This window comes from Bufo gargarizans, chromosome 2 (assembly GCF_014858855.1).
Source record: "Bufo gargarizans isolate SCDJY-AF-19 chromosome 2, ASM1485885v1, whole genome shotgun sequence".
Taxonomy (NCBI): Eukaryota; Metazoa; Chordata; class Amphibia; order Anura; family Bufonidae; genus Bufo; species Bufo gargarizans.
The window spans coordinates 247,979,397-247,999,179 of NC_058081.1; the positions used below are offsets into that span (position 1 = coordinate 247,979,397).

The 19,783-nt window shown below is 43.1% G+C and overlaps 1 protein-coding gene across 1 annotated transcript in view; it reads left to right on the forward strand.

Moving 5' to 3' along the window:
• Positions 1 to 19,783, forward strand: part of SLC2A13 (solute carrier family 2 member 13) — a 151,396-nt gene that overhangs the window by 32,128 nt on the left and 99,485 nt on the right. Inside the window, exon 2 of the mRNA XM_044276771.1 lies at positions 11,894 to 12,053. Coding sequence (XP_044132706.1) covers positions 11,894 to 12,053 — 160 coding nt within the window. The remainder of the gene's footprint in view (positions 1 to 11,893; positions 12,054 to 19,783) is intronic.

The window sequence follows — 19,783 nt, forward strand, 5'->3', positions numbered from 1 at the left end:
CCTTCGCCCGAAGAAAGGGACTCATGATAATCCCCTATTTGGACGATTTCCTTCTGGTCAGCGAAAGTCGCAGCCAAATCAATTCGAATCTGAGGTTCTTTCTCTCCATCCTAGATGACCTGGGGTGGATCGTAAACGAGGAAAAGTCCGTCCTCACCCCCTCAAGGGAAGTTCGATTCTTAGGTATGATCCTGGACTCCCGAAAGCAAGCGGTGTTCCTACCTCGAGACAAGATATCAGTTCTCCAACAAAAGATCAGGTCCTTTCAAAAAAGAAGATCTTGCTCTATCAGAGAGGCGATGAGTATGCTGGGCCTGCTAACATCTTGTATTCCGGCAGTCCCCTGGTGTCAAATACACTTCAGACCCCTTCACTCCTGGATACTGAGTGTCTGGAACAGGTGCCAATCCTCTCTAGATTGTCATGTAAGTCCTCCATCTCGGATTCTGCAGTCCCTAAATTGGTGGAAAAACCACGAGAACCTATCCCGGGGAAATCCCTGGCAGAAGACTCCCCAGATGCAGGTAATAACAGACGCAAGTCTGTCCGGCTGGGGCGCAAAGGTCGGGGACCATATATTTCAGGGCACTTGGCCAGATTCGATCAGATCCCAGTCATCAAATTTCAGGGAACTGAGAGCAGTCTGGGAAGCATTGAAGGCGGCAGAGGAAATGTGTCATCATCACATAAAGGTGCTATCGGACAACACTACAGCCATTGCCTACCTCTCCCATCAGGGGGGAACCCGGTCCGTAACCCTACAGGCGCTGATAACAAAGATCTTTGCTTGGGCAGAACAGAAGGTGGCCTCTGTATCGGCAGTTCACCTGAAGGGGATACTAAATCAAGAAGCAGATTTTCTCAGCCGCCACAGGATCGATCATACAGAGTGGTCTCTAAGTCCAGAAGTCTTCAGGTTAGTAGTAAGGAAATGGGGGTTGCCCGACGTAGATCTGTTTGCCACCAGGGCCAACTCAAAAGTGGAAACATTCTGTTCCCTAAACCCCAGGGACAGGCCTCATGCCTTAGACGCCTTCGCCATCCATTGACATTGGAATCTAGGCTATGCCTTCCCTCCACTTCCTCTAATTCCGAAGGTGGTGCAGAAAATTCTCCAGGACAAGGCCACGGTGATTGTGATCGCTCCCCTGTGGCCAAAGAGAAGTTGGTTCTCATCTCTCCAGAGACTTTCTCTACAGGATCCATGGCCCCTTCCGGTGCGGGGGGATCTACTCCAGCAGGGTCCAGTTCTACACCCAAACCCGCAGTTTCTGAAATTAGCAGCTTGGATCCTGAGTTCCAAACCCTGAAACTTCAGGGACTATCAAACGAAGTTATTGCTACTCTGAAAGCCTCCAGAAAGAAGGTAACGTCAGCAATCTACCTTAAGATCTGGAAACGTTTTTGTTCTTGGAGTGGGGATGAATCGCCACATTTACATAAACCTAACATCCAAAGAATACTGGACTTCCTACAGCGAGGTCTAGATCTGGGACTTAGGCCCTCTACCTTGAAGGTCCAGATCTCAGCCCTGGGTTGTTTTTTTGACCAGGATATAGCCGGCCATCGTTGGATCAAAAGATTCATCAAGGCAGCGACGAGGCTCCGCCCAACGATCACCGCTCGTGTCCCTTCCTGGGATCTGAACATCGTTCTTACAGGCCTTACCTTACCACCCTTTGAACCCATGTCTGACTGTCCAATAAAATTATGGTCCTTGAAAACGGCCTTCTTAATTGCAATAACTTCGGCCCGCAGAGTAGGAGAATTACAAGCCCTATCGATCAGGGAACCCTACCTCCGTATTCTAGATGATAGAATAATTCTCCGTCTGGATCCTGGATTTCTCCCCAAAGTTGTATCCAATTTTCATCGGAGCCAGGAAGTTACCCTACCTTCTTTTTGTCAACACCCAGCTAATGACAAGGAAGCCGCATTTCACTCTCTGGACGTTAGACGGGCAGTCTTAAACTATATCACTGTGACGGAAAAGTTTAGGAAGTCTGACAGCTTACTAGTTCTCTTCGGAGGAAGACTTAAGGGCCAGAAAGCCTCCCGGTCATCTATAGCCAGATGGCTCAAAGAAACTATTAGTCTTTGTTACCAATTACAAAAACTTACATGTCCAGTCCACATTAGGGCCCATTCCACCCGGGCCATGTCCTCCTCTCAGGCTGAGAGAGCTGGGGCTTCTCTAGAGGAAATCTGTCGTGCTGCCACTTGGTCCAGCATTCATACCTTTTATAAAGCACTATCGCCTGGATCTTTCCAGATCATCTCATCTGTCCTTTGGGCGGAAAGTCCTCCAGGCTGTAGCCCCCCCTTAACTGATATATTTTTTATATCTCCTTGTATGCCGTCGTGATGATGCTATGGAAAGACCGGAATTAGACTTACCGGTAATTCTGTTTCCATGAGATCATCACGACGTCACGACGGCACATTATTCCCTCCCTATGATTTAAATCATTTGACCTACCAGGTCTCTAGAAGGTATGGAGTAATACCTTTTTTACTGTTCTTCACCACCGGGTTGCTCTGTGTGATTTTGGAAACACTGGTGTTGGTGGTGGGAGGAGGGTATTTAACCTTTCTCTGTTCCTGCCCCTACAGAGGTCAGGGGTCAATCTCCTTGTATGCCGTCGTGATGATCTCATGGAAACAGAATTACCGGTAAGTCTAATTCCGGTCTTTCCAGATGACACTGGAGAGACGGATCCGGTATTGCAATGCATTTGCCAGACGGATCCGGAAACAAATGATGCCCACTTGCTACGTATTTCCAGATCCGGTAGGCAGTTCCTTCTTCTAACGCTAGTGTAAAAGTAGGGTGATTGAACATATAAAAGATGTGCATGGAGGGAATGTAGAAACAGGACTTGAAATAGTACCTGTTCCATCTCAGGGCGGCGATCGGCATCGCCAGTTGTTGCAAAAGGAGGCCAGGTGGATAATACACACTGGGGCACTGGGTCCTTTGCGTCTTAATGATTGTAATGATTTGAGCATGTTTTTATAAGGTATTGTTTTGTATTTCATGTTTTTATGTTTTTGTAGTTTACACAAGTTTTTTTTTTTTTTACTTGCCTTCCTGTCATGTGCCGAGTTGCTATTGTATCTATGGCAACGTGACACCTATGAGATAAGAAGGCAGCACAGGGTTACGCGCTGATGTAGGGGCCTGACGAAGCGCGATTGTACACGAAACTGCCATCGCCGCTGCTGCATTGTATTCTCTTTAACATTGGCAAGTCGGCAAGAAAAAACTGATCCATCCCCCACGGATCCGTTTTTTCTATTGTGCCAGATTGTGTCATAGAAAATTGATTTGTCCCCATTGACTTGCATTGTGTGTCAGAACTGATCCGTTTGGCTCAGTTTCATCAGACGGACACCAAAACACTGCAAGCAGCGTTTTGGTGTCCGCCTACAAAGCGAAATGGTGACTGACTAAGGCAAACGGATGCATTCTGAGCGGATCCTTTTCCATTCAGAATGCATTAGGGCAAAATTGATCCATTTTGGACCGCTTGTGAGGGCCCTGAACGGATCTCACAAACGGAAAACCAAAACGGCAGTGTGAAAGTGGCCTTAAATAGAATCGGTCACCAGCGACCTCTTATCAAACTGTTTACATAGCTGTGGTTCACCCGATTTAAACATGGGTTTTCTTGTGTTGATCTGAGGCTCCGTTCCTGGGTTATGACACTTTTTCTTAATATGCAGGGCTTTGGTGCAATGAGGGTGCACCCAAACTCCGCTTCTTTCTGTTATCATCCCCTCCCTCACTGATTTGATTGAGAGGGCTTGGCAGTGGCAAAGCAGCCAAGGAGGGGCTGGCAATACAAAGGAGCAGAACTTTGGTGCAACGAGGGCGATGGTGACACCCTCATTGCACCAAATACTTAATTTGCATATTCAGAAAAAGACTTATAACTCAGGAACAGAGTCCCTGGATCAACAAAATAAAAACAAGGTTTTATAGGGAGGTCGCTGGTGACAGATTGCCTTTAACAAAAGGTGGACAACGCTTTTAAGTAGTGTATAGGGAGAATAATGGCCATCTGCTTCTGTTATGATTATGAGGACTGGAAGATGGCTTGGAAAGATTTGGGAAACACTGACTAACTCCATGTCTCAAATTACTGTCCACTTGCTTTCATCACTGTCTTCAGTAAGACTCAGTCTTTGGGATCATGGACACGACCATATGTTTGGTCCACATCTAATCCACACCAATTCATTTCAATGGGTCCACAAAACATGCGGACAGTTCACTGTGTGCTTTCTGTTCCGCGGAACATGTCCTATCCTTTCTGGTTTTGTGGACAAGGATAGGACATTTCTATTGAAGTAAACAAGAAAATGGCAGCCTACACACAGCCGGGATCCACAATTTGTGGACCACAAAATGAAGCGGGTTATGTGCATAAACCCTTAGGGCTCATGCAAATGAGTGTGATTGGCCATAGAAACACAGACTGTGTGTTGGCCGCAGCTCCCCTGACACAAACTGACTGATAGTAATATCTGGGGTAGTGCATCATAGTATGAGTAGCCTGACTACGGGAGTACAGTGCAATAGCTCCAATGACAGATAGAGCCTGACTAGAATTACTATGATACAGTCCGTTTTGGTCGTGGGAGCTGTGTCCGACACACGAGCCGTGTTTTCCAGGCTGATCAGTCGTGTGCTTGAGCACCAAGGGTACCTTTCCATGTTTTTTTTTTTTTTTTTTTAGTTGTACAAATTGATAAATTCAGACGTTATCCCTAATACTCAAATGTCGGTAAGATCACGAAATTGTGGTGTGAAAATACAGTCACTTAATAGCAATACAAAATGGTGGTTCTATAGAAAAAAACATTTTCAAAATTTTCATTTTCTTTTAATATTGATGACAAGTTTACACAGAAGCTTTTCCACAATCGGTAGCCGTGGACGCACAAGCGGTCAGCCTATTGTCTGCATTATTGAAGCTTGTGAAGGCTCCCCAGGTAGTGCGTTAAACATGGCTGTAGTCCAGATAAATGGGTAGACGGGTATTGTAGGCACAAAAATAGTGAGGTGCTTGATCTGAAGGGTGACACTGAAGCTATATAATGTGCATTTCATTACACAATGTGCCTGCTGATAAACACCCTTCACATGGCATAGGTTATGGCAATGAGGGAAGGAATACCAAGATTATGTTCCTTTGTAGATGTCACTATAAAAGCCATTTCTGCCACAAACTACTGAGCTATATCTTGTGTGCTCAATATCCTCCTGATAGCAAGTTCTGCATAAATACCATGACCTTCATGAGCTTCACATTGTTCATTCTCCTAGGGGCAATTATGAGAATACATTGATGCCTTGGAAAGTACATGTCAAAAAAGTGACAAAGGACACTGATAGATGTATCAGTAATTGTCACATTACAAACACTGGCCGTGACTGATGGAGCAGATGGCCTGCAGAAGGTTATGACATATTTGCTGCTGAGTTGGTGGTGAGCCTGTGGTATTACACAGCAGCCAATCTGAAGAAGCAGGGCAGCAGTGTAAAATATGGGGACAGTACCGGATTATCGAATCATATAGTTGTACGTCGGATATCTTTTGTCTCCTAAAAGACCATGCAACCAAGTTGAAGTTGTGCCGTTGCTTTATTATTCTTACTAGAAGTTCATCAATGAATTGCCAGCAGTCTATGTGTTACCAGTAGAGTTGAGCGAACACCTGGATGTTCGGGTTCGAGAAGTTCGGCCGAACATCCCGGAAATGTTCGGGTTCGGGATCCGAACCCGATCCGAACTTCGTCCCGAACCCGAACCCCATTGAAGTCAATGGGGACCCGAACTTTTCGGCACTAAAACGGCTGTAAAACAGCCCAGGAAAGGGCTAGAGGGCTGCAAAAGGCAGCAACATGTAGGTAAATCCCCTGCAAACAAATGTGGATAGGGAAATTAATTAAAATAAAAATTAAATAAATAAAAATTAACCAAAATCAATTGGAGAGAGGTTCCATAGCAGAGAATCTGGCTTCCCGTCACCCACCACTGGAACAGTCCATTCTCAGATATTTAGGCCCCGGCACCCAGGCAGAGGAGAGAGGTCCCGTAACAGACAATCTGGCTTCATGTCAGCAGAGAATCAGTCTTTATGTCATAGCAGAGAATCAGGCTTCACGTCACCCACCACTGTAAGAGTCCATTTTCATAAATTTAGGCCCAGCACCCAGGCAGAGGAGAGAGGTCCCGTAACAGAGGATCTGGCTTCATGTCAGCAGAGAATCAGTCTGCATGTCATAGCAGAGAATCAGGCTTCACGTCAGCCACCACTGCAACAGTCCATTGTCATAAATTTAGGCCCAGCACCCAGGCAGAGGAGAGAGGTCCCGTAACAGAGGATCTGGCTTCATGTCAGCAGAGAATCAGTCTGCATGTCATAGCAGAGAATCAGGCTTCACGTCAGCCACCACTGCAACAGTCCATTGGCATATATTTAGGCCTAGCACACAGGCAGAGCAGAGAGGTCCCGTAACAGACAATCTGGCTTCATGACAGCAGAGAATCAGTCTGCATGTCATAGCAGAGAATGAGGCTTCACGTCACCCACCATGTCCGACCATGTCCACGACCATGTCCACGTCCGCGTCCCTTACTAGATGTTTTTCTCATTGTTATGGTTCACCACAACAACAAATATATTATTTGGCCCAATGTATTGTATTCAAATTCAGCGGGATATAAATTTGAGGCCTAGTATTTAGGCGCTGGGTGACCGGTATGGATTTAGTGACAGAATTAGACTTGGAAATGCACAGAAGCGTGTGTGTGTGAAGTTATTCTGAATGACCCAATGTGCACCTTGAATATTATATACCCTTTTAGGGATAGATTTCAAATAGCTCTGATATAGCAGAAACCACTAAATTATGAAATTGCTAAATTGGGAATTGTATTTCAACCCAGAACAAAAAATGTGCTTTGACGGACACTAAATAACTTTCCCAGCCACAACAGGACAGCGTTAACGAGAGATTTAGCAGGATATAAATTTGAGGCCTAGTATTTAGGCGCTGGGTGACAGGTATGGGTTTAGTGACAGAATTAGACTTGGAAATACACAGTAGCGGGTGTGTGTGAAGTTATTCTGAATGACCCAATGTGCACCTTGAATATTATATACCCTTTTAGGGATAGATTTCAAATAGCTCTGATATAGCAGAAACCACTAAATTATGAAATTGCTAAATTGGGAATTGTATTTCAACCCAGAACAAAAAATGTGCTTTGACGGACACTAAATAACTTTCCCAGCCACAACAGGACAGCGGTAACGAGAGATTTAGCAGGATATAAATTTGAGGCCTAGTATTTAGGCGCTGGGTGACAGGTATGGGTTTAGTGACAGAATTAGACTTGGAAATACACAGTAGCGGGTGTGTGTGAAGTTATTCTGAATGACCCAATGTGCACCTTGAATATTATATACCCTTTTAGGGATAGATTTCAAATAGCTCTGATATAGCAGAAACCACTAAATTATGAAATTGCTAAATTGGGAATTGTATTTCAACCCAGAACAAAAAATGTGCTTTGACGGACACTAAATAACTTTCCCAGCCACAACAGGACAGCGGTAACGAGAGATTTAGCAGGATATAAATTTGAGGCCTAGTATTTAGGCGCTGGGTGACAGGTATGGGTTTAGTGACAGAATTAGACTTGGAAATACACAGTAGCGGGTGTGTGTGAAGTTATTCTGAATGACCCAATGTGCACCTTGAATATTATATACCCTTTTAGGGATAGATTTCAAATAGCTCTGATATAGCAGAAACCACTAAATTATGAAATTGCTAAATTGGGAATTGTATTTCAACCCAGAACAAAAAATGTGCTTTGACGGACACTAAATAACTTTCCCAGCCACAACAGGACAGCGGTAACGAGAGATTTAGCAGGATATAAATTTGAGGCCTAGTATTTAGGCGCTGGGTGACAGGTATGGGTTTAGTGACAGAATTAGACTTGGAAATACACAGTAGCGGGTGTGTGTGAAGTTATTCTGAATGACCCAATGTGCACCTTGAATATTATATACCCTTTTAGGGATAGATTTCAAATAGCTCTGATATAGCAGAAACCACTAAATTATGAAATTGCTAAATTGGGAATTGTATTTCAACCCAGAACAAAAAATGTGCTTTGACGGACACTAAATAACTTTCCCAGCCACAACAGGACAGCGGTAACGAGAGATTTAGCAGGATATAAATTTGAGGCCTAGTATTTAGGCGCTGGGTGACAGGTATGGGTTTAGTGACAGAATTAGACTTGGAAATACACAGTAGCGGGTGTGTGTGAAGTTATTCTGAATGACCCAATGTGCACCTTGAATATTATCTACCCTTTTAGGGATAGATTTCAAATAGCTCTGATATAGCAGAAACCACTAAATTATGAAATTGTTAAATTGGGAATTGTATTTAAACCCAGAACAAAAAATGTGCTTTGACGGACACTAAATAACTTTCCCAGCCACAACAGGACAGCGTTAACGAGAGATTTAGCAGGATATAAATTTGAGGCCTAGTATTTAGGCGCTGGGTGACAGGTATGGGTTTAGTGACAGAATTAGACTTGGAAATACACAGTAGCGGGTGTGTGTGAAGTTATTCTGAATGACCCAATGTGCACCTTGAATATTATATACCCTTTTAGGGATAGATTTCAAATAGCTCTGATATAGCAGAAACCACTAAATTATGAAATTGCTAAATTGGGAATTGTATTTCAACCCAGAACAAAAAATGTGCTTTGACGGACACTAAATAACTTTCCCAGCCACAACAGGACAGCGGTAACGAGAGATTTAGCAGGATATAAATTTGAGGCCTAGTATTTAGGCGCTGGGTGACAGGTATGGGTTTAGTGACAGAATTAGACTTGGAAATACACAGTAGCGGGTGTGTGTGAAGTTATTCTGAATGACCCAATGTGCACCTTGAATATTATATACCCTTTTAGGGATAGATTTCAAATAGCTCTGATATAGCAGAAACCACTAAATTATGAAATTGCTAAATTGGGAATTGTATTTCAACCCAGAACAAAAAATGTGCTTTGACGGACACTAAATAACTTTCCCAGCCACAACAGGACAGCGGTAACGAGAGATTTAGCAGGATATAAATTTGAGGCCTAGTATTTAGGCGCTGGGTGACAGGTATGGGTTTAGTGACAGAATTAGACTTGGAAATACACAGTAGCGGGTGTGTGTGAAGTTATTCTGAATGACCCAATGTGCACCTTGAATATTATATACCCTTTTAGGGATAGATTTCAAATAGCTCTGATATAGCAGAAACCACTAAATTATGAAATTGTTAAATTGGGAATTGTATTTAAACCCAGAACAAAAAATGTGCTTTGACGGACACTAAATAACTTTCCCAGCCACAACAGGACAGCGTTAACGAGAGATTTAGCAGGATATAAATTTGAGGCCTAGTATTTAGGCGCTGGGTGACAGGTATGGGTTTAGTGACAGAATTAGACTTAGAAATACACAGTAGCGGGTGTGTGTGAAGTTATTCTGAATGACCCAATGTGCACCTTGAATATTATATACCCTTTTAGGGATAGATTTCAAATAGCTCTGATATAGCAGAAACCACTAAATTATGAAATTGCTAAATTGGGAATTGTATTTCAACCCAGAACAAAAAATGTGCTTTGACGGACACTAAATAACTTTCCCAGCCACAACAGGACAGCGGTAACGAGAGATTTAGCGGGATATAAATTTGAGGCCTAGTATTTAGGCGCTGGGTGACCGGTATGGATTTACTAACAGAATTGGACTTGGAAATGCACAGTAGCGTGTGTGTGAAGTTATTCTGAATGACCCTATGTGCACCTTGAATATTATATACCCTTTTAGGGATAGATTTCAAATAGCTCTGATATAGCAGAAACCACTAAATTATGAAATTGCTAAATTGGGAATTGTATTTCAACCCTGAACAAAAAATGTGCTTTGACGGACACTAAATAACTTGCCCAGCCACAACAGTACAGCGGTAACGACAGATTTAGCGGGATATAAATTTGAGGCCTAGTATTTAGGCGCTGGGTGACCGGTATGGATTTAGTGACAGAATTAGACTGGGATATGGCCAAAAAATAACTACACTATTGCTGGTTAAATGCACTTGGTGACGGGCGCAGCTTGCCCCTGATGTAGTATATGGACAAAAAATGAACAGACTATTGCTGGTTAAATGCACTTGGTGTCACAGCTTGACCAACCACACTACTGAGGGTTAAAAGCACTTGGTGACGGGCGCAGCTTGCCCCTGATGTAGTATATGGCCAAAAAATGAACAGACTATTGCTGGTTAAATGCACTTGGTGACGGGCGCAGCTTGCCCCTGATTTAGTATATGGCCAAAAAATGAACAGACTATTGCTGGTTAAATGCACTTGGTGTGATAGCTTGACCAACCACACTACTGAGGGTTAAATGCACTTGGTGACGGGCGCAGCTTGCCCCTGATGTAGTATATGGCCAAAAAATAAACAGACTATTGCTGGTTAAATGCACTTGGTGTGACAGCTTCACCCTGATGTAGGCTTTAGCCAAAAAACAACCACACCATTGAGGGTTAAATGCACTTGGTGACAGGCACAGCTTGCCCCTGATGTAGTATATGGCCAAAAAACAACCACACCATTGAGGGTTAAATGCACTTGGTGACAGGCGCAGCTTGCCCCTGATTTAGTATATGGCCAAAAAATGAACAGACTATTGCTGGTTAAATGCACTTGGTGTGACAGCTTCACCCTGATGTAGGCTTTAGCCAAAAAACAACCACACCATTGAGGGTTAAATGCACTTGGTCGCAGCTTGGATGCACTTGGTCGCAGCACCGCACAAGACACAAAATGGCCGCCGATCACCCCAGAAAAAAGTGACTGACAAACGGTCTGGGCAGCCTAAAAACAGTGAGTGAGCATTTGAATTTCAGCAGCTCAATGATGCACAGCTGCAGATCGATCGATTAATCAAGTGAAGTCCTTTGGAGGAGTTAATCTGCCTAATCTCGCCCTACTGTCGCATCCGCAACCTCTCCCTACGCTAATCAGAGCAGAGTGACGGGCGGCGCTATGTGACTCCAGCTTAAATAGAGGCTGGGTCACATGGTGCTCTGGCCAATCACAGCCATGCCAATAGTAGGCATGGCTGTGACGGCCTCTTGGGGCAAGTAGTATGACGCTTGTTGATTGGCTGCTTTGCAGCCTTTCAAAAAGCGCCAAGAAAGCGTCACAAAAGCGCCAAGAAAGCGACGAACACCGAACCCGAACCCGGACTTTTACGAAAATGTCCGGGTTCGGGTCCGTGTCACGGACACCCCAAAATTCGGTACGAACCCGAACTATACAGTTCGAGTTCGCTCATCCCTAGTTACCAGTTAGACGTATGGCCCTGCACAGTCTGACACTGGCAGCGCTGATTGGATAGTGTCAGAATGTACAGGGACACACCCCCAACTGGTAACACCCAGTTGGACCCTCATTTTAGACTGCAGTAGGAATAAAAAAAAGTATGACCCAACATGGTTATATGACGAGATGCTCCAGAATTATTTTATGGAGAATGCGAGTAGTTGCTAAAACAGAGATGTCAGGAGAGGTCACTTGTACGGGATTTGCAGAAAATGTAGAGAAGGTAGTCTGTTTCCATAGTCCCGACCACCTCTGACTGCTATATCCAAGGTAGAGGGCATTCTGAGATGGGAATATCCTTTTAAGAAGATTGGAGATTTCTTTATTTTTTGCTAATGTTATTTTGACATAGGAGTTTGATAAATCCTAAATTTCCGTTTTTGTTCTTCTAGGTATTGCATCTATGACAGTCCCAGTGTACATTGCAGAAGCTGCACCACCGCATTTGAGAGGAAGATTGGTCACCATTAACACCCTCTTCATCACAGGCGGACAGTTCTTTGCAGCTGTTGTGGATGGTGCTTTTAGTTACCTTTCCAGAGATGGATGGAGGTTCGTAATGAGATAGAATTGCTCAAAAGGTTAATAATTCTCTCTAATATTGAATTTCCGAGGAACTGTGAATATATTTCTGAATGCCATTTACTCTCGGATCCCCTTATTTTGATTCTGATCACTTGCAGCAGGGATTCTCTAGAGGGTTCTGGATTTCATGATGTGATGGACCTTTGGCAACCCCTGGTCTTGCAGTGATTAGTATGCTCGAGCATCAGATACAGGGATAGTCCAGGTAGGCATCTCATAGACCTGCAGAATCAGACAGTGGAGACATTTGTCTTTCATGCAGTGATTGAAAAACCAAACTGATAATTCCATGGCAGGTTGGGCTCGTCTTACCACACTTTTTCTGAAGGTCCTTTAGAAGTCTGCTGACAGTCGTATGAATGAAAGTCACAGACTAGAAATAAATCTTCCTTAGCAGACAATTGATTTCAAGATTTTATTTTAGGATACAAAGACAGAGCTCATGTTCCATACACTGGAACTGAAGCTACAAATGGGTTCTAGAAAGTCGCTGAATGTTGCCATGGCTATTTTTACTTCTGTGCTTTGGAAGCTACATTAGTTGTGAATTAGAAGTGAGCTGATGCAGGTTCTGTATAGTTAGTAATGTGTGTGTACGCATAGATATTTTGTTTATATTTGGGTGTATACAGAATATCCGTTTAACGGAAATCTGTCACCACAAACTTAGTCTATTATCTGCAGTAATACATGAGCAGTACTGCACTTAAATGCTATGTACACTTTTGGAGGCAATTTTTGTTTATGATTGCCTTTTTACTCAAAAATCATATTTTTAGTTGGCCTTTGCTAAAAAAATATTGAGCCATTCTTTCACAAAGGGTTAACAATTTTTCTAGCTGTGCTGATTGTGCCATCATCAATAACCCTTATCTCTAAACTAAGAGATAAAGAAGTCATAAACCCCCTTTGTTACACCACATTTTTATCAGTAAGATGAGAACTGAGCTATAATGAGTGTTTATAAGGTCAGAGAGCAGAGATAAGGAGTCCGTCTGCTCCTGGTCTGACGGAAAACTGAGAAAATCCACAGGCAGCTAGTAGAGCATCTCGGCTATGTACACAAAAAAGGATTCCATATTGTTAATAAAGACCAATTGAAAAAAATATTTTCAGCTCAAAATAAGTACAATGTAATAATAAGAAATTGCCCCCAAAGGTGTACATAGCCTTTAAGGATTCCAGATCACAATTTTTTTTCTACTGCCCCCTATTCCCCCACTGTCAGCGCTCAAAGCTTGGCTGAAATACATTGTCAGGACTGCTGTTTATACATGAGTGTAGAATATGCAGAGCTTTGGGGTGCCAGTTTATTATAAATTAATAAAATAGCTACTGGATCTTTAAAAAGAAATATATTAATGGTACAGGGAATCAAACATAAAAGGTTAACTATATAACTAAAGTATAGGGACAAAGGGAATATACAGGTCAGGGGTAGGGAAGGAAGTGCCTAACTATCTATGTACAGTCTTATATACTAACCATACATACACACAGACATTGCCCCTACAGTGCCCATCCCTGGAACACAGCACAGCCCATTTATGGTCTGTAGATACAGTTGTGGAGGTTAACACCATCCTGTAGGTGGCATCCTTGAGTCTAAAGCTGTCCTTTCTCTAAAGAAGAAACAGACTTGCAGAACAGGTCACCGCAGACCGTGGCTCCCCCCAGGTCTCGAAGCATCATAAATTACGTGTTCATAGGTATGTTCCTCAGGGGGCAAGGCCCTGTATTGTTTCTCAAGCATGGTGACTCTTGATTTTCCAGATAAAACAGCAGTGTCTATTGGCCTTTGAGCAGATAGGACTTGTCCACAGCGATCGCTTTGTGGGAGAGTTGCTTAGGTATTTATAGCCCAATTCCACTCTGCTATAAAGGCCTCAAGTCAGGAGTCAATAAAATGTTGGGCTTCCAACAATGAGTACTCCCCATTATGTTAGAAAAGCACAGCAGTCCAGACTGTGTATTTCAGTGCAGAGCTGACAGTGGAGGAACCGGGGGGGGGGGGGGGGGGGGCAGTGAGAAAATAAAAAATAGTGATCTGCGCCTAGGGAAAAGCAGAGAGAAGATCGCAGCGCCCACGGGAGCACCGGTGACTTCTCAAACAGCTGATCAGCAGGGGGTCCCGGGTGTCGGTCATCCGTAGGTCATCAGTTGCAACGAGCGAATCGACTTCGGATGAAACATGCGAAGTCGATTCACATAAAACTTTGTTCTAATACTGTATGGATAAAGAGCTCAGTACAGTATTAGAATGTATTGGATCCGATGAGCCGAAGTTATTGCTTCGCGAAGTCTCACGAGACTTTGTGCAATAACCTCATAAATGAATTTGTACTGTAAAAAAACATTTCCCGAACTCTGGTTCGGTTCCAAGGTACCACTTGTTTTTTTTACAGCTCCTGCTCCATACAGTATTAGAACAAAGTTGTATGTGAATCGACTTCGACAGTGCAGTTATAACATGATTCATCTTCCCGCCAGCCGCAAGTATTCAGTGTAGGTCCATGAACTTCTGTGCAAAATATAGTGTCCAGTGCATAGATGTGCATGATATTTAACAATCGCTTGGCCCTATCATTTATATACAGGGAAGGAAGAAAAAGGAAAAGTCAATCTTGTTCATATATCCAACATGAGATTACCTTATACATAAATAAGTCGCGCCGCTACAGGCGTCCCAATATTTTGAGTACGCCTGCGCCCCTCCTTTCCCTACTCCTCACTGCTTAAAATTCTACTTAAAGGCAGCGCAATTGCCCGCACATCAAACCGTGCGAATGGACATAGCCCCGAAGTGCATAAATTGCCACTCCTCTATCTTTAGTAGCATGTGCCCGCCGCCCCCGTATCCAAAAGCGCCATCTTATATATGGGCAAAATTAAGGGCAATCTCTGTATTTTATTTACATAAATACGATCGTCTAACTCCTGCGAAATTCGTTCTCTATTAATCCTAGCTCGTCCTTATGGATCCCAAATAGTGATATATATAAACTAACATTATATGTCGCTCAATTATTAACCCCTTCCCGGGTCATATATTAATTGGTAATATATATCACTCCATAGGAGTAAAAACATGTAAAGTTTTTTTATATATGTCTATAATATATTACTGGAGGCGTACGAATTGGCGCAAGTATTTCTCATTTGTTGGCTATATGGCTCGTGACTTCCCTCTCCATAACAGATATCTTTACGACTGTAAAAATACTAAATTTACAATAAAGTACAATACTTATATTTTCATCTTTATAAGTAATTCACATATTATAATGACGAGATGGAAGCTAACGAGTAGCTGTGTATGGGAATACCTCAATTCATTATACCTGCTGAGACCCTAAAATCAACATTAAGGCCCTTTGGTTTCAATATACAGGGTGGGCCATTTATATGGATACACTTTAATAAAATGGGAATGGTTGGTGATATTAACTTCCTGTTTGTGGCACATTAGTATATGTGAGGGGGGAAACTTTTCAAGATGGGTGGTGACCATGGTGGCCATTTTGAAGTTGGCCATTTTGAATCCAACTTTTGTTTTTTTTAATAGGAATAGGGTCATGTGACACATCAAACTTATTGAGAATTTCACAAGAAAAACAGTGTGCTTGGTTTTAACGTAACTTTATTCTTTCATGAGTTATTTACACGTTTCTGACCACTTATAAAATGTGTTCAATGTGCTGCCCATTGTGTAGGATTGTCAATGCAACCCTCTTCTCCCACTCTTCACACACTGATAGCAGCACCGCAGGAGAAATGCTAGCACAGGCTTCCAGTATTCGTAGTTTCAGGTGCTGCACAGCATATGCTGTGAAGATACGAGATGTGCAGCACCTGAAACTACGGATACTGGAAGCCTGTGCTAGCCTTTCTCCTGCGGTGTTGCTATCAGTGTGTGAAGAGTGGGAGAAGAGGGTTGCAGTGACAATCCAACACAATGGGCAGCACATTGAACACATTTTATCAGTGGTCATAAACTTGTAAATAACTAATGAAAGAATACAGTTACGTTAAAACCAAGCACACCATTGTTTTTCTTGTGAAATTCCCAATAAGTGATGTGTCACAAGACCCTCTTCCTATTGAAAAAACAAAAGTTGGATTAAAAATGTCCGACTTCAAAATGGCCCCCATGGTCACCACCCATCTTGAAAAGTTTCCCCCCTCACATATACTAATGTGCCACAAACAGGAAGTTAATATCACCAACCATTCCCATTTTATTAAGGTGTATCCATATAAATGGCCCACCCTGTATATAAATGAAATATCCATCTTAATTCACATTTATTCAAAAGGGACAACCTATTCCCTTCTCTTTTTGGCCCCAGTATCTGTTCCAATATCATGAATCTCAATTCATGTTCCTTGTGATTTTCATTTACAAAATGTTTAGGAACTGGTAAGTCTTTTCTCTTGTTTCTAATGGTCTGCCTATGATTATTTAATATAACATATCACAAATGGTTTCTCCTACATACAACAGCTTCCAATTTATACATCTTAAGCAAGGATCACATTCCATACTTCTGGGTTTAAAAAATGTTTGTCTTAACCCCTTAGGGCCCGGTACCTGTGTCTTCACTGCTCTATCTTTAATGCTTCTGGCTCTTCTTTAGGACATCATTGGAGATTCAGTGACGGCGGCAATCTGTGGAAAGCCACTTCTTAGTGTACCCCAATGTCTTCTCACAATCCGTTCAGTGGAGGGGCTCATTTCATTATATGTGGTTACAAAAGAAATTCTATCACTATTACATTTATGTAAATAAAATGCAGAGATTGCCCTTACTTTTGCCCATATAAGATGGCGCTTTTGGATATGGGGGCGGCAGGCGCATGCCACTTCAGATGGAGGAGTGGCAATGTATGCACTCCGTGGCTACGTCCATGCACACGCGCTCGGTTTGATGCGCGGGGCATGGTGCTGCCTTTAAGTCAAATTTTAGGCAGTGCAGTAATGAGTGCAGGCTCACTCAGAAGATTGGGACGCCGGGAGCGGGGCGACTTATTTGTGTAAGGTAAAATCTCATGTTGGATATATAAACAAAATTTTCTTTTCCTTTATCTTCCTTCCCTGTATATAAATGATAGGGCCAAGCGATTAAATATCATGCACATCTATGCACTGGACACTTTATATTTTGCTCAGAAGTTCATGGACCTACACTGAATACTTGCGGCTGGTGGGAAGATGAATCATGTTATAATTGCACTGAATGGATTTTTTTAGGCTGCACACAGCCCTATTGAATCATGAGAATTGTTGATTCTGCACAGTTGAAATTGTTCATCTCACTTTGAATTGTATAAATTGATGCACTGGCACTTTGTGTAATTCACTTGGCTTGAAAATGGTTCCGTGAGGGGACTGAAACGTCGTCTTTGAGACATGTGTGAATAGTCACTTTTTTTCCACCTTTCTAGAGAGGAATGCCATGAAATATATATATTGACCAGCAGTATTCTAGCAGTGTAATTTGTCATCATGGGAACCTGGCCATGTGACCACGTGTCTGACTACTTGGCCTCTCCCTGTGAACTACAGGATGACATCAGATTCATCACCAATCAAATCCCCCCTGGCAGCTCTCAGGTCCCTCCCCCACTCCTCTGAATTCTGTTGAACATATTGGCCCTGACTTCATTTCAGAATTCTGGGCTTTTACGACTTTTTGCACTTGAATTTTTTGAAATATAGATGGATATATAGGTGTGGTTAGCTATGGTAATGAGCTTCACATCAGATTTATGATTGAGACTTTTTTTAAAAGTCATAAAAAAGTGCAATCTCACTCCAGTAGGAAAACTGGAGTAGCTTTTATAGACAGAAGTGTTAGGCTTAAGGATGTACATTTTTTAAACAAAATTAGACATTTAATTAATGTGGCATTAAGTGCTTGAACCCAGACTCAAGCAAAACTGATTTCAAATATTATCCTTGTGATAAATTCCCCCCATACTGTCTGCTCTATATAAACGACCAGTAGTGCAGATATATAGTAGGCGAGTGTATACACTGATTAGCTGCAGTTATATAAACCTGCATATGTCAAGGGGAGAAAAACAGAACTGGATCGCACATCCACAATGATCTAATTAAACTCGCTTCTCAGCGCAATTCTAAAGTGTACAACCCCTTGTACTGCATGCTGTACAAGAGGCACAAGTGTACAAATAGGCACAGCACAGTGCGGTGACAAGGCGGCACTGCCCTAGTAGGTGGCAGGACCCAGGAGTCAAACAGCAGCCCTGCTATCTGACGGTGCCACCCATGGCACTGGGTCCCACCAACCCACCAGCACAGCGCCACAAAAACAACGGCCATCACTCAGTACTACACCATCTGAACAGTTGTCTAACACAACATGTCCTTTGCTATCAGGAACTGAGGGTCAATTACCACTTATGGTATATGCAGACTTCTGCTAAATTAAAACCACCTGTGCCGAATGGGAGGAGTGCTGATGCCAGTAATAAAGAAGAAAGATTAAACATGTATATATGAAGGGGAGAAAACAGACCTGGATCACACATCCACAATGCTATGCTTTGATCTAATTAAACTCACTTCTCAGCGCTATATTAAATGTACAACCCCCTATACTGCATGCTGTACAAGAGGCATTAGTGTACATTTTGATCAAAAGGCATAAGCCCACTCACCACGCCAAGGTCGCCTCTTTGAGTGGGACCTACTCTGACAAATAGGCGCAGCACAATGCGGTGACAAAGCGCCACTGCCCTAGTAGGCGGCAGGACACAGGAGTCAAACGGCATCCTGCTATTTGACAATGCCACCCATGGCACTGGGTCCCACCAACCCACCAGCACAGCACCAGAAAAACAAAGGCCACCACACAGTACTGCACAGTCTGATTGACCCGCAGTTCCTGATAGTAGTGGACATGTTGTTAGACAACTGTTCACGTGGTGCAGTAGTGTGCGGTGGCCTTTTTGTGGCGCTGTGCTGGTGGGTCGGTGGGACCCAGTACCATGGGTGGCATCGTCAGTTAGCAGGGCTGCTGTTTGACTCCTGGGCCCTGCCACCCACTAGGGCAGTGCCACTTTGTCACCGCACTGTGCTATGCCTATTTGTCAAAGTAGGTCCCACTCTGAGAGGCAACCTTAACGTGGTGAGTGGGCTAATGCCTTTTGATCAAAATGTACACTAATACCTCTTGTACAGCATGCAGTATAGGGGGTTGTACACTTTAATATTGCACTGATAAGCAAGTTCAATTAGATCTAAGCATAGCATTGTGGATGTGCGATCCAGTTCTGTTTCTCCCCTGGATATATGCAGTTATATAAACCGCCTGACTCACACTGCTTGTCTGTACTATCTGTGTGTCCTGACTCTCCAGTGTAGTTGTATGGGATGTAGCGTCACACTAGTCTCCTACCTCCATCGTGTACGACCTGACAGGAGAAAGAGATGACAGACATGCTCAAACTGTGTCACATAGGAAAACATGGAGACTTTGCAGTGTGAAGAGACAGCAGCTGATCTCTCATGGCTGCCCTCAGAGGACACAGAGCAGTGCAGGGTGGTGAAACTCTGCCTACTCTATCTCTGCAAACCCAGGCATGATGGGAAATGTCAGATTCATTATAAATATCTGAGGGGAGAAGAAGATGGTAGAAAACCAACAAATTACACATCAAATAAAACAGGT